This window comes from Sinocyclocheilus rhinocerous, unplaced genomic scaffold (assembly GCF_001515625.1).
Source record: "Sinocyclocheilus rhinocerous isolate Xijiao unplaced genomic scaffold, SAMN03320098_v1.1 scaffold1095, whole genome shotgun sequence".
Lineage (NCBI taxonomy): Eukaryota > Metazoa > Chordata > Actinopteri > Cypriniformes > Cyprinidae > Sinocyclocheilus > Sinocyclocheilus rhinocerous.
Window position 1 is genome coordinate 51547 of NW_015628319.1, and position 16582 is coordinate 68128.

The window sequence follows — 16582 nt, forward strand, 5'->3', positions numbered from 1 at the left end:
TGAAATGAACATAATTAGTTACTTTTTTTAGGGAGGAACGCAATATTGTAACGCATTACTTTTAAAAGTAACTTTCCCCAACACTGCTTGTACTCTGCAGAAGAAACTCATACAGGTTTGGAACGACATGAGGGTGAGTAAATGATGACAGGTTTTCATTTTTTTGGTGGACTATCCATTTAACTCTACAAAGTGTGACAAATATGAGAAGAAAAAGGGAATAGAACAGAAACTTTACCCTGATCTTCAGAACTGCACAATCCCAAAATTTGTCTGGATTGGAGTTTAAGATCAGGATCACCCAAATCTAAATTTCACAAGACTTTAGACGTTACATTAGACAACTATCCTTCCTTAAAACCACATCCTTGACACCCAAAGCCATGAAAGCAAACACCCACAGAAAATGATAGCATCCGAGAGCATTTCTGATTGGCTAAAAATGGGTGGGCTGCTCCCCTGACCCATTTTTGCTGTTTTTGAGTTTAGGGCTATAAGAGAGACGGGTGTGACTTCTCAGGACTCTTATTTTAGAAAATTGGGACATTTTATGTTTGGAATTTGAAAAACGTACTGCATTCAGGAATAATGTATTTTTGTAGGCCAAAACCTGGAAATTAAATCGAACACTTTAGCACTTTCGGTTTCCATCGTCCTGAAGTCAATGTTTTTTTCTGAACAGGTTTTTTGGTTAAATAGATCTGTGGTTAACAAAAGCTTAAGATATTTTCACGCTATGACTTAAAATACATCAGTAATACACTGTGACTTTTTAAAGATTTAACTTGTCTTGAAAAAGGCGGTTGGCTAAAGGAGAACAGAGGTGGTCCGGGACATTAAATGTCATCACGTCAAACAGGTAAACTCATCTACTCACTAGTCTGCTTTTACAGGCTCACAGGAAAGGAAAATGTCTTTAAGTAAAGAATGAATGAGTTGTCTGAAGTATCGTGATGGTGAAGATGAAGTCATGCGACAGTGGTGTAGTTCATTTATAGCCTACATTTAGCTTTTTACTTCAGGTGATTGTATTCAGGATTCAGGCTTCAACATTTCTAGAAGTTGTTCATTTGTGAAGATAATAATTATGATGAACAAAACATGTAACAATGATAAGCTTTTGTTGGTCACAGAGCTTATTCTCCACAGTAACCCAGAAGTCAATGAAAAAATCGTATTGGGTTTTTATTGAGGAAACCAAGGCCTACAAAAATATGTCATCACTGCAGCGCTTTATTTAATGTTATTTCTATTCAAAATTAAATTGTGTCCGTCAAACTTACGATGAATTTATGATCCTGTGTTATTGATTTTGCCCCACAGATTCTGTATTTGTCTTATCTCATGCTAACACTGTCAACATGAGAAACCTGAGGTCTTCATGCTCACACGCGATGGTCGTCTGACAAACCATCCTGAAACCTTTACAATGACTCATAAATGTTTCTGATGCAACATTGGGTATGGCATTACATACTTCACAATTACCTCTTTTGTTCCTCCTAAATCAGTATGTTAAAATATCTGTGTAGACTTGTCTCACCTGTTTTGTACTGTGTGTCAATAAAACTGTGTATATTTTGAACAGATTCCCTTGAGTATGAGTTATGGCACCAATTTCCATAAGTTGTGGGTAAGAATGTGTGGGTATGGAGCCATGTGCCACTAGTTTCACTTAGTCAGACAGCGAGTGACTTCTCATATCTGGAATTCAGCTGTCTGTTTATATGATATATGAAGTGTGGTAACATCCTCTTTAGTTAAATAGAAGTACATGATTAACCGTTCCGAACACAAGGCAGGGTTTTTTTTTTGGGATGCACAAATGTGTTGTACTCTATCAGGCTTATCAGGGTAAGACATTCTGCACGTTTAGTGTAAAATAGAAAATAAAACCCCAACTGTGTTTTAAACCAACAGGAAAAGACTGGCGATCACATCAACACCTGCTTGTGGTGACATGCTGCGGTATATATGTTGTTGTTTAGTGCTACTGCCAGCTACTAACATTTCTGCTACCTCTGGTAGTAAATCACAATTTATAAATTAATAAAATGTGATAATGATAAAAGGACAAATAACACATGGGGGCCTCAAAAAAGCTATATAAATCAATCTGAACTACTTTCTCTCTAATAAAGTGTGTAGTTGCATTGTCTCCGCCGTGTTTCCTTAGTCTCTTTTAAAGGGTTTTTGACTGGGTTTTTTCTAGGCTTGATTGTGTTTATGGGGTGCAGTCTAACATGTGTTCATGCTTCGTTTTTTAAAAAACGCATTATTTTTCACATAATTTACCTTTATTCCACACTGATCTGTCCCTTCTCTAACAAACGCCTCAATTATTTCCTGTTTTATGAAGCCCCTCCCTCAGAAATACGCGATGGGCTGAGATTGGTCAGCTGGCTCAGTGTGTTGTGATTCGCTAAACCGATTTTTACATGCACCTCTAGTTTTCTCTTCCTCTTCTCTACAGCAGCGCAGCATGGCCTCGCCCCCTTTGCTGCCTTTTCCCGAGGGCGGGGTTTATCTGGGTTCGTGATGTAACGGACCTGGGAAGAAGCTCGTTGTAGTCCCTTACTAGCCGTTTTTGTAGGCATTAAACTGCCAGAATTTTAAAAGACGATATCTCCCGTTTGCATTGAATTTTCAGCGCTGCAACTTTGCAGATATTGTTTATGCTCAAACAGCAACATTACACACTAACTAACGTTAAAAAAGTGAAATCGCAATCAACCACCCCTTTAAACGGTTGCTCTTACTCTAAATCAACTACATTCTTGACCACATGGCTCTTGATGCACTTTAACCTCTGCTAGACCTTTTTTGAAGAAGCTTGAAAGGAACATTTTTGGACAGTTATTGTAGGTTTATGTGAATCATAGCGTTACAGTTTATTTTGTATCATCCTTCAATAATTATTACAATGGTTTGCCATGTGTTTGTAGGCTAGGCTAGTTCATCCTTTTTGTGGTATAGAATTAACCTTTTTCCTTCTGTAACCAGAAGATGGCGCCAGAATATCATCATATCTGAGATTTTTTAGGTAAGATAAAAGTAATTTAGAGAGGACAGAATAATGTAAGGGTAAAAGTGTGTATGAATGAGTGAATAAATGAATGAATGAATGAATGAATAAATAAATAGCCACCAATTATTTTAAAATGTAAATAACGTGTGCAATAGACTAATATATAAGTAATAATAACAATATAGTAATATAATGTGTAGTGCGTAACGTAATAATAATAATAATAATGAATGCGTATATGTTGTTTTGTGGATTTTTTTTAGGTTCATGTGTTTACATTTTAGTCCAATTTTGAACATCTTCGTTTCTGTGTCCCCCCCCCCCTAAATTTAATCTAATACGTTTGTTGGAAACTCAAATATATCTCCAAAAGTGAGACAGCACTAGCTGAATTTGTCATAATTGCCTTTTTTTTAAAAACACGAGACAGTTTATGAGATAGTAACTAATCTCAGGTAAGATATCCACGGTTGTGAATGATTATCATGATGGTATTTACATGGTACGTACTTCCAATATTACCATCGTGTTTCAATTATATATTTGTAGTGTTTTCGTGTACTATTATTGTTTAGACACTCCGTTAGTTGTAAAATATATTTACTTGTAGTACAGAGTCGTTCACAAGCTGTAGCCTTCGTCATTCATACCCGTGCACGTGCGGAATTTAAAAACCTTTATCGCTGCCAAACGATAGAATACATTTGCGGTTTGTCTGAATGGATTGTAGGGAAATATTCCCTTCACAGCCCGTTTATTATGCCCTCCGACTTCACCTGTTTTCTCACATTTTTACTGAGGAGAAACCGCGCATGTCCGAGTGAGGCTCGATAAGCCTGTGCAACATCGACCTCAAGATGGCGCCACGACATCAAAACTTTCCTGCAAGTGAGTTAACATGACAACTAGTAACAACAGCTGCAGTATACTGAAATGTGATGACACATACTATACATCTAAAACAATTAAAAACAGTGTTTGATTCATTTGTTGGAATTCATTCTTTAATAAATGTAATAAAACATATAAGTAAAAAACAAAAAAATTATATACATGTTCTAAATATTAATTACATGCATGCAACTACATTACATACTTGCAGCTACACATAAAGTTTAACTTAAAAATACTGAAGCCGAAATAACAAAATGTTATTTGTCAACAAAATGCGCTGTTCAGTGTATGTGCAATAAGTTTCCTGTTTGCATTGAGCCTCCCCAACCCCTCCACCCACAGGACTTTCGAAAATCTGTTCTGTCTTTGCTTGTGCTGCAGCTCAACTGACCTTTTATCGTCAAATCATTATCAGTGAGACTGTGGTGAAGCAAGCCAGTTAGTTTATCTCTCTGATCTGAAAGCGGATGTGAGATTGTGAGGTTGTAGCCTATTAATAATTGCCACAAACATTTACTGTATGTAGCTACTGTATATGATTTTACTGGTAAACAACATAGAAACACAGAAAAGTGCTGCACTGCAGGTTTGAATGAAACGGTTACATTTACATTTTAGCAGAAATACATTATAGTTCATATATATTTTTGTAGATAGTGCACATTCATGGTGACCATGCTGACTTTACCAAGCATACAGCAGATTTTTTTGTTGCTCGAGTGACTTGTGTGTGATTACACTGTGTTATTATCCCGTTTTACTTGGCATTTTGACCTTTTGTATTTCTCCCAGTACATGAAGGGGGAAGTTTAACAAAGACTCCATTTTAGCTTGCTTTTGAATTATCTAAAGAATGTTTTGTTTCCACACTCTCAGAAAAAAAGGTACAAAGCTTTCACTGAGGGCGGTACAATTAGGTACAAAAGCTAAAATGAACATCTTTGTATTCTATTCACCCTTGAATGCTACATAATAGCTTAAAGGTACATATTGGCACTTTAAATGTACCAAAAGTGTACATATTAGTACCCTTTGAAAGGGTAGCATCCCAGTGACAGTTTGGTATCTTTTGAAAACCAAAAATTGTAGTAATCAAATGCAAACTTTGAAGTCTGAATCCTAATTTGACTGGTTCGCGTTTGACCACACGTCAAAACATCATCAACCCCCAAAGCAGAGTTTGCTCCTCTTAAATATCTGCATGTAAATGCAATTCACTTACTGACACCTCCCACTGTTTCCTGTCACTAACAAGTGGAACTAAAAAAAAAGGTAGCACACAGGAAAAAAATCATTACAGAGCCATTTCACATTTCGACACAGCACTTCTCTTTATTTCACCTTTATCTTTGGAAAAATGCCACACAACAACACAGATAACTGCAGCACATCTCATTTCAGATATCCACTTTTCACTTCCACCTACAGCATCGTTTTGCTGTTCGGTCTTCCTTTGAACTCTGTGTCTCTTTGGATACTGGTTTGTCGGAATGGCTTGAGGAAATCCGTTCCGGTGATCTACATGGCCAACCTGGCCTTATCGGACCTACTTTTCACACTTTCCCTGCCCTTTCGGATTATCTACTTCGCCACAGGTGAATGGAAGCTGGGAAACACTCTATGCATGATTCCAGGGACCCTCTTTGCTGTCAACATCTACTCCAGCTCCTTGTTCATCACACTCATCAGTGTGGACCGGATGCTGGCCGTGGTGTATCCACTGAGATCTCGACATTTGCGGACGGTACCGATGGCCTGGGTGTTTTGTGTGATCGTGTGGCTGATCATCGCTGGATTGGCAGTGCCAACAGCCTTAAACCACCCTGAAAATAAGGACCCAGAGTGTAACGTTACACGCTGTTTTGAGAAATACACAGATGAAGAATGGATTATGGGTTTCACAATCCTCTGCTGTGTCACTTTCTTTGGTATTTTAATACCTTTCTGTATTATTCTGGGCTGTACGGTGGCAGTCGTGCGGCAGCTGAAAGGCTACAGCATGGCGACTTCCTCGTGCAGCACCGAGCTGAGTAAAAGCAAGATTGTGAAGCTCTTTCTGTCCAATTTGCTCATCTATGCCATTTGTTTTATCCCATTTCACACTGCTTTCATCCTCTTTGGCTTGCGCAAACTTCACATCTTGCATGGAGGTAATACTCTTGAAATTTACTTTAACCTACAGACTGTTACCATGTGCATGGCCAGCACAAACAGCTGTCTGGACCCTTTGATCTACTATTTCAGCTCAAAGAATATTCAAGGTAGAGCCAGATGTGACTCTTCATCCAAAACCGTCGGTCTCGGCCTGGTCCAGAGCATGAGTTGGAATGGACAGTAAAGCACCATCCATCATAATCACTTGCGTCGTTGAGGTAAAGAAGTTCTTTGTCTGAAAGGAAATGGTTATGTAAAAAAAAACCCCAGGTCTTAAACCAAAAGCTGACTCACGCACGAGAACGTTGCACATCTCTGCTCGTGTGCATCGCGGGAAAAGGTTGCAACTCTGTTTACCTCGTTCAGGCGTCCTAAAGCAGGTCAAAAGGGAAGAAGACACCAAACGTTGAGCCAGTGATTCATTACCTGACAATGTGATATAAATACTTTAATTTGTTCTGCAAAACTTGCATTGTTGCAAATCATCAACTAAGCTGTTTACGTGTGCATTTGCTTATCACTGAGAACCAAGGGCAGTAGCTACTGTAGAAATGTTGGCCCCTCTGGTTGTATATTGCTATGTTTTGCTGCATTTCTACCAGCATTACAGTTGAAAAAGTGTTCAGTTTGTCTTTTTTTGTGTCATTGAGCTATACATTTGAACTGCATTTTTATTTCCCCAGGATTGCACTGAAGTTTCGCATAGTAATATGCACTTTTACTTTTGTGTCATGCATTATATTGGTCGAAATAAACCAAGCATACTTCTGCCAATCTATCACTTTTATCTTCTCGAATAAGATCTGCATTGTGATGATGACATATTTGACTTCAACTGAGGTGTGAAAAAGTGAGAAACGGTTCACATGGTTGCACGAAGCTCACAGACTGGCATAAGGAAGTGAAAGTTGAAGTTTCGAATCAACTGTTGAAGTCCACACCACGCCCTGCTGAAAAAAAACAATAGACACAATCACAAAATTTGTAGTGGTTTTACTGGTTATAATGGGACTTGTATTGGTTTTAATGGAAACTGTAATGGACCCTGTGGGTCTCTACTGGTAATTGGTCACCTTTGTTGGTGGCATGTTAAAACCAATACATCCCAATGGAATATGTCCTAAAACACACTACAGAAAACCATTTTTTAATGGTTAAAAGTTGATGGTTTGTAATGGTATTTGTAGTGGAAACCATTCGAATTTTCTGTGATGGTTCTATTGTTTTTTTTTGTTTTTCAGCAGGGCCCTCTCCTGCTGTTTCACACGAGGGATCTTTTTCGTGTTGTGGTTTGTGGGCCAAGTGAGCAGAAAGGTCTGTTGCATGCACTTACTTATCTGTAACGATCAGCAGAGCGAGAGTAGTGTTTCAGCAGTTTATTGATGGATTTTTACAAGCGATTATTATTCACAAAGCAGCAGAATAGAGTGCGTCAAATCAAACGCCTCGTTTATTCCAGACAAAACCAGTTGTTGCTACACCAGTATGTGGAAGAGGATCAAACACATATAAATGGTACAATTAGAAAAAGTGCAAGCAAAATGAAATGATTCCACCTCAGATGAGGTCTAAGGATCTACCATTAGTCATGGATGGACCATACATAAAAAAAAATAAAAAAAAGAATAGGAACAGCAAGGAAAAGAATTCTGTGCCTAAGAAAATTCACCTTCAACTTAAAGAACAGCCCGTTCTTATCAGTACAGACATAATGCACTTAGAGATAACGGAACATTTCAAACCAACATCCGGTGGCTAGTTTCTCACATTTTTCTACAAACTTTATTCACATGTATTAAAGAGCAACACACAGAGTGATAAACTGCTCAGATAACCAACAATACTACAAACAAATGGATGTCAAGTTAGGAAATCCAAGATAAGAAAACTTATATTGCTTATATCACGTTCAAAAACTCACGCTATGACTTAACAGGCTTAAAGTCATACATTTCTAAAATATGAGGTATACATCTTTTGGCATTGAAGACAATTTTCTAATACTGGATTTCTTAGCCAACACAGAAAATAATGAACAAATGAAACCATCAGTCTACACAAACCGAGGCTTTACAGAGGAAGAAAAAACTAAATGCAAACCATTTGTCAGCGCATGCCAGATGTCCGAGACTAATCTCACAGTATTTGAGAAAACTTCCCCACTGAAAAAAAAAAAAAAAAAAAAAAAACAAATAACCTGAGAGTGAAATGAAACGACAAACTAGACAGTTTGCTTCAGAATATGCAAATCAAAATCTAATTTAGACGAAGACAAAAAAGAAAAGAAAACACACTTGGGTGAAAAAAGTCATTATAGTTTATCCTTGGAAAATTTGAACCAACAAACACACAAATATGGCATTATCTAACATTATGTACAGGTTTGTCATGCTGATAAAGTGCTGTTAAGCTGGACAGATGGGGAAGGGTCAGTTTTGGGGTTTTGCTCAGTAGAGTTGAGGAGAAGGGAAGGAAACTACAGCAGGAGTCGGTCGCAAATCTTTGTCTCTACGACAAACGTGTTCTCGAAGTGCCGGATGCTGTGGCAGTTCCTGGTCTCCCTCTTATCGACGCCTGAGGAAGAAACAGATTCGAGTCGGGTTCAGCAAGGATGTTGCATGTACTGTATTGCATAATTGTTGCATGTACATCATGCATCACCATCATAGTTACACTTTTTGTGTTGCCTGGTTCAGGAAGCATTTTACACTACCATTCAAAAATTTGGGGTCAGTAAAACTTGTTGTTTACTATTTTAGAAGTCTCTTATGCTGACCATGTCTGCATTCATTTAATCAAAAATACAGTAAAAACAGTCATATTACAAAATATTATTATGATTTAAAATAACGGTTTTCTATTTTAATATATTTTAAAAATGTAACTTATTCCTGTGATGCAAAGCTGAATTTTCAGCATCATTATTCCAGTCTTCATTGTCACATGACCCTTCAGAAATCATTCTAATATGCTAATTTAAAAACGTTTTTATTATTATCAATGTTGAAAACCGGTGTGCTGCTGAACATATTCATGGGAACTGTGATACATTTGATAAAAGATTATTTGATAAATAGAAAGATCTAAAGAACAGCATTTATTTAAAATTTGTAAAATTTTTTATTATTGATTTATTTACTGTATATCCTCCTGACTACCAGCTATGGAGTTTTGTCCTCTGTAGAGGACATTATGTTTTAGTGATTTCTCCGAGACGTTACATGTCACAGTTTTAAGTCTGGATGTCCTGTACAGAGCACATTCAGGGCTTTTCAGAGATACCAAATCATTGGATGTTTCACCATGACCACTCCCTCGCCTTGGTCTTTAAAAATGGCTGACATTCATTTAGTGATCAAGTGTCATAACAGTTGAGAATCGTCTTTATTTAAAGTTTAGTATAAAAAAAATGAAAATTGATTTGTGATTAAAACAAAAATCCCACTGTTTTTGCCTTTTCATGTCTATTCATGTCTTCATATTTCTTAAAAAACAGGACTTTTTAAAGTCCCGATGTCTTCTACAGAGGACATGGCATAACATATGAATAAAATATCATTTTTCAAAAATGTTATTTTTCAAATTTTTTCTTATGCTCTAAACAATGTAATGGACATGACAAAATACTAAATTCACAAAACAGTTTTTTCCTGGTAGTATTGCTGCTGCCACACAGATCTAAAATAAACATGCGATTTATTTCCCAGCTGTTTACATTCACAGACATAACCGACTGTTTTTGTAACTCATGCGTGTTTTTAACGTAAACTTGTGTGAAATTCTGTGAATGAGAACTTAGTTTAGAACTCACATGCTGTGACAGCCGCTTTCTGTACGTGTGCTCTCAGAAAAAGGTATATCAGAAGTTTAAACTAATATGGTTTAAAACGCATGATTTCAGCGCGATAAACATGATAATCAGAACCAAAACAGATGTTTTTAGCAGGTACGAGCTGTAATGGTGCGCAGCTCTATTCTGGAAAAAAGGGGGCGGGGAGCAGCAGCTCATTTGCATTTAAAGAGACAGGCCCGAAAAACAGCGCATTTTCAAAATTATATAATAAATGATCTGTGATTTTGAGCTGGAACTTCACAGACACATTGTGGGGACACCAGAGACTTGTATTACATATTGTAAAAAGAGGCATAATATGTCTCCTTTAATGAATTTTCAGCAGCATTACTCCAGTCCTTCAGAAATCATTCTAATATGCTGATTTGCTGCTCAAGCAGCATTTCTTATGATCTTCAATGTTGAAAACAGTTGTGCTGCTTACCTACCATTCAAAAGTTTTAACACTTCTATTCAGCAAGGATGTTGTAAATTGATTCAAAGTTATCGTAAACACACATGATTTTACAAAAGATTTCAAATAAATGCTATTCTTTGAATTTCTAATTCGTCAAATAGAAAGTATCACAGTTTCCAGCTTTGGTGAGCATACGAGTCTTCCTTCAAAAGCATTAAAAATCTTAGTTATTTCAATCTTTTGTAGTAATAATAATAATATTATTCACACTGATGTTTAATTAGCAAAAACCAATAATAAATCAAGAAGTCATGAAACTCACGTCTTTGGCCGCTACGGCGTCTCAGTCTATAGATTTCTTTTCCGTAACAGAGCCGGTGGATGAAGGGTCCCAGCTGACGCATGTTCCTAACGCGCCCCGTCACCACCATCTCTTCCTGAATGATGTAGGTCTGGGGCAAATACATCCCCCGCTGCCAAAACACAAATGCATACAAACGGTCACATGGGGCTACGGGCTTCATTCCATCAACACTGACACATTAGCTATGACGAATCAAACGGATTAGAAATCTGTGTCACCTCTGCTAGGGAAGAGACAAATTCTTTTTAGGGTTTGCATGCATCAATTTGATTATATTGAATAAATTAAAAATACTAACAAAAATTTTTTATAAATAATGTTACTAGATAAAATGCTTAAGAACTAGGGGGAATTTAATTTTTTTTTCAAAAATAATAATTATATACTAAATATTTTAATGTACATAAATAACATATTAAATTATATACTAAAAATAAATTATATTATCTTGAAATCTTTTTAAGTAAGTATTATCCAAATTTAAAAAAAATATATATTTCCAGGTTTTTCATGATCATGGGAATACTGTTTTTACAGGTTAAAAATTAAGTTTTTATTAACAAATTATTTGTGAAGGTGCAGTTCTACCTCGTTTCACATTTCAGAAATAAAGGCTGCACATCAAACATGTGACTCACAATCTGAGACCTTTTATTCATGTGTTACATAAAACTTTATGCAATCTGTTACCTTGACATTGACAAGCAGCTCCCACAGGTTCCTGGGTGGCATGACGATTGTCGTGTTGAGTTCAATAACGTAGCACTTATCCAACGCAATGTCGTAGTAAGCTGTGAGTCCCTGTGTTAACGAGAAACGGCAATACCTCTTAATAACCACTCTAGAATCAAATAAAAAATGGATTTGGTGAAGTTTAACACATTTACCACCATTTAAAAGTTTGAACTCTTAAAACTAATACTTTTTCTCAGCAAAGATGCATTAAATTGATCAAAAGTGACAGTAACAAATGTTACAAAAGATTTTCATTTCAAATAAATGCTGTTCTTTTCAATCATCTATGCATCTATGAAAAAGATTGAAAATAAGAAATGTTTCTTGAGCAGCAAATCAGTATATTAAAATGATTTCTGAAGGATCATGTGACACTGAAAACTGGAGTAATGCTGCTGAAAATTCAGCTTTGCATCACAGAAATAAATAGCATTTTATAATATATTCAAATAGAAAAGTCTTTTAAATTTGGACCCAAAAATGTTTGCTTGCCAACATTCTTCCAAATATCTTCTTTTGTGTTCCAGAGAAGAAATAAATGCATACAGGTTTGGAATTACATATTTATTTTCATTTTTGGGGTGGACCATCCCTTTAATTTCAAATTTATGAGCATTGATAATGCTTGGAGAAGATCTACATCCACATTTCTCATTACAAAATCTATATACATGCAAGCCGGCACAAACTAGACTGCAAAAATTATTTACTTACTCAGTATTTGTGTATTGTTTTTCAGCACAAATATCTAAACATTCATTAATCAAGGCATTTAATTGAGAAGCAATAAGCCTTAAAACTAGGAAAAAGTATCAAAATTAAAGTAGGTTTATGCTTAAGAAAAAAAAAAATGGGGTAAGAAAAATAAACTTAATTCAAAGGTAAAACAAAATTATTTTTATTATCCCACTTTCTTACCCCCATTTTTCTCATTTTAAGCATAAACTCACTTCATATTGATAAACTGTCCAAAAAAAAAAAACGAGACTTAATATCTTAATTAATATCTTGCTAATTTTTCTTCTTGAGTAAATGCATCTTGATTTAAGACTTTTAAGACATTTGTAAGGGAAAAAAAAATAGTAATACTAAGAATATTCTTGCCTCACTGACATATTTTTTTCTTTTTTAAGCATAAACTCACTTCATTTTAATACATTACCCCCCAGTTTTACAGACTTAAGCCTAGTCCCCGATTTAAGCCGTCTTAAACCTAGTCCCCGACTAAAATGTAAGTCTGAGCTGTTTCAACTGAAAGAAATGTGCACTGGTTGATCTTGAAATAGGTCAGTGCCCTTGTTTTGTCTCAAGATGCACACCAGTAATGTTTTTTCTAAGGCATGTTTATAAAAATTACTTTAAAATCCTAATTGAACTATGGCCTAGTCCTGGCTTAAGCTAAGCCCCATCTGTGAAACCGGGCCAACAAGACTTAATATTTGAAGTCATTTTCAAACACTAAGCAAGAAAATCATTTTATCTGCAGTTGCACCCAACAATGCCAAGACATTAGTCACGGCAGCATCTCAAGACGTCAGGTGGCGTGAGCAATCCATCCGCCTCCAGTCTCTCAGAGACGCTGGTGCCGAGGACACCAGCTCGGATCGGCCCACGCAGGCTCTGGATCATCGTGAATCAAACAGATTTGCTGACAGAGCTACTATCTCCGCCTGGCAGAGTGATATTTATAGGCACGTACTGTACTTCCACACTCCTTATTTGTACAGGAGTTCCTATCTACGTAGGGAGGACACACAGTAGCAGCGGGTAGGAGACAGTGTGTGGGCACCAGGCTGAAAATAACAGCTCTAGTATCAGATTAGATGAATCCACGTCATTTTCACTCTAGTAGGGAAAATGAATGCAGGCACATGAGGTCGAATTAAAAATGTGACGCACTAGAGAAGGGACCGTTCTGAGTCGCCCACAAATGTCCTACTTTATAATGCTTTCAGACTTCAGTTACTCCCAGCTGAATTCTAATGAATGGACTTTATTTAGCTTTCTAGTTAAAACCCCAAAGATCTGATGCACATTGACAGCTTCCAATGACTCAAAACTGATGCATTCTCAGAAATGAGAAAACTATTCAATCTGCTGTCAGCATCATATTCCTCAGAGCCAATTACAAGACTCAGACAAAAAGACGGATGTCAGGCATCCATTTTGTGAAGGCAAAGATCCTATTTCACCCCGACTGATGGGATCAAGCATGTGCCTGGTCGGATTGGAGCGAGGACTGAGCGTTCCAGGCACATCAAAACAAAAGGTTGGGGTCATCTGCACTGTCACAGCTCAAGTCAAGTGGTAATAAAAGGTTTTGCAGTTGAATAACTACCATCATGGGAACAAATAGCAAGCGTCCATGTAGAGGACACACACACACACACACACACACACAAATGCAGCTCAAGCCGATTTGTTGGGCACTAATCTGCAGTGGCGGTTTATGCTGAGGGATGATGTAATGTCATCCTGCTGTGCATCCTGCGGTCATCTGCACTGTCACAGCTCAAGTCAAGTGGTAATAAAAGGTTTTGCAGTTGAGTAACTACCATCATGGGAACAAATAGCAAGCGTCCATGTAGAGGACACACACACACACACACACAAATGCAGCTCAAGCCGATTTGTTGGGCACTAATCTGCAGTGGCGGTTTATGCTGAGGGATGATGTAATGTCATCCTGCTGTGCATCTCAATATTGGCTCGCATCTATCAGCTGTAAACCAATGCAGAACTGCAGGTCCAAGCCTGGCAAAGTGTATAATATATACTTCAATATTAATATATTCATAAAAGTCTGAGTTGTTCAGTTAAGACACAGGACATCTGATACTTATTATCAATCTGTCATAATAAAATTAAGACAGAAACTGGTGCATTATCAGAAATAGGAAAATTGTGAAATCTGCTGTCAGCATCATTTTTCTCTGACAAAAAAAAAACGTTTTCCTGTGCATCTCAATACTGCCTCACATCTATCAAGTGCAATCCATTTTTACACAATTTTTTTTTTTTACTTCAAACATGCACAAGCCCGCCAAAGTGAATAATAATATTTAATGGAATACTAATACTAATCATCATCATCATCATTATTATTGTTAAGCATAATAATTGTATATATTAGATTAGATTCACATTACAGCTTTGTCTATTAATCACCTAATTGGTTTAGAGACATAATGGCACTGTTAAAGTCCAATTATTAGAATGCAATATTATTTTTTATTAAGAATAAGTTAAGCATAAATATAATATATTTTACTTCAAACATGCACAAGCCTGCCAAAGTGAATAATAATATTTAATGGAATACTAATACTAATCATCATCATCATCATTATTGTTAAGCATAATAATTGTATATATTAGATTAGATTCACATTACAGCTTTGTCTATTAATCACCTAATTGGTTTAGAGACATAATGGCACTGTTAAAGTCCAATTATTAGAATGCAATATTATTTTTTATTAAGAATAAGTTAAGCATAAATATAATATAATAGAATTCAAATAATATACATATATTTTTGCAGTTCTGATTTCTTTTTACCTGGAGGAACATGACAAAACAAAGGATGGTTTCACAGCCGAACACAAAACAATAGACAATAATGGGTATTTAAATAAGCTGTAACTCACGTGAGAGTAGGGCATGTGAATTTCCTCTTTGTCTCCATCGTCCTCCTTTTCCGGCTTTTGTGCAGTTACTTGCTGAAAAGATATCTTCACCATTTTGACGCTTCTTCCTAGTTTTCTGCGGTTAGGACGTCCAGTAGTGATTGTACCACCAAGGACGCTTCTGAGCTGTGAATAAAGCGCTCGACTGAGGGCGAACTTAAAGAGGATTCCCTCGCTTCCGGTACACTTTAAAGTAAGAGTCCACCAATCGGCGTCTGTTTTCTAAAATTAGTATCACTTGCAATTTTCACAATAAAAAAAGCCTTATCTAGTAACCCGTGCAGATCCGAATTATCAAAAATTATCAAAAATGTCAAAAATGACAATGTTTTATTTTTACTCCAAATGCAGTCATAAATAATAACCATTGGGGGGGAAATCAGTTTGATATTTTAAAACACATATTGAATGTCCCTGCATAAGCATTATCCATCCATCCATTAATTCTTTTAAGATTTTCATTCTACATCCATTCCCATTAGATTTTACCTGAGATCACATTTTGCATTTTTTTTTAATATACAGAATTTTACTACAGCTCACACGTCTATTTTGCTTAAAATTCTAAAGAAAAACCTTATAATGTTTTACATTATTACACATCGATGTAGTAATATTTTAATTACATTATTGGTGCATAGTTAAGATATACATCTAATCTAAAAAATATTCTGCATAACAATGATTGTGAGAAGTCATAATGTGCCAAAATGAACCATGGTTTTACTACAAAAAAAAAAACCTGCTTAACTTACTATAGTTAAACCATGGTTACCACAAATTAACCACGATCTTGCTACACTAACCATAGTTTAACCATGGTACTTGTAGTAAAACTGTGGTTATACAAATGGTAATCAATGTGCCAAAAAACATGGTTACTACACTATAATAAAACCATGGTTAATCTTCATTTGTCAAATCAATAACCTTGAACGATATATCAAAAGATTATCTCGCCATGAATGTGATCGTACATTAACAATACAATTTAATTACTTACACAGATTTAAAACAATTTTTAAATTAAAGTAATACTTGGAACAATGAAAAAAAATTATCCCACGGGATTTTTCTAAGTCAGCCATTCATCTCCGCCTGGTGCCGTCTTGGACTTTTATTGTGGAATTGTTCCCACAAATGGATGTGCATTCCGGTTCTATTTTAGCCGTTTACGGTGCTCATGCTCTACTACGCGTTCTGATTTGCATCAGACTGCCGGAAGTCAATAAATAACTTGACACTGATGAATGCTTTTTATGGCTCTGATGCAGGTTATAATCTATAAATTATAATCTACAAACAGCGCAAATGAAGTATAATCAAGTATTTTCAGGTTATGAAACTGAAAATAATTTTGAATTTCATGTTTTATCATCGCACTGTGGATTTGTCGATTTAAAAGATTAATTTAAACGAGACTTTACTTTTTTTTACTTAAAAAATGAAATAGGAAAAAAAAATGATA

At 36.1% G+C, this 16582-nt stretch overlaps 2 protein-coding genes across 2 annotated transcripts; one reads left to right on the forward strand and one right to left on the reverse strand.

The window, feature by feature from the left end:
• Positions 1-5225: 5225 nt before the first annotated feature.
• LOC107737401 (lysophosphatidic acid receptor 6-like) lies at positions 5226-6843 on the forward strand. Its single transcript, XM_016548891.1, has one exon. It carries the CDS (start codon positions 5280-5282, stop codon positions 6258-6260), a length of 981 nt encoding a protein of 326 aa, XP_016404377.1. The 5' UTR covers positions 5226-5279; the 3' UTR covers positions 6261-6843.
• Positions 6844-7447: 604 nt separating this feature from the next.
• On the reverse strand, positions 7448-15262 carry LOC107737396 (integral membrane protein 2C-like). Its single transcript, XM_016548885.1, has 4 exons — positions 15076-15262; positions 11381-11491; positions 10649-10799; positions 7448-8650 (listed from the first exon to the last, which is right to left on the reverse strand). The coding sequence occupies exons 1-4, from the start codon at positions 15166-15168 to the stop codon at positions 8553-8555; spliced, it is 453 nt and encodes a 150-aa protein (XP_016404371.1). The 5' UTR covers positions 15169-15262; the 3' UTR covers positions 7448-8552.
• Positions 15263-16582: the final 1320 nt, after the last annotated feature.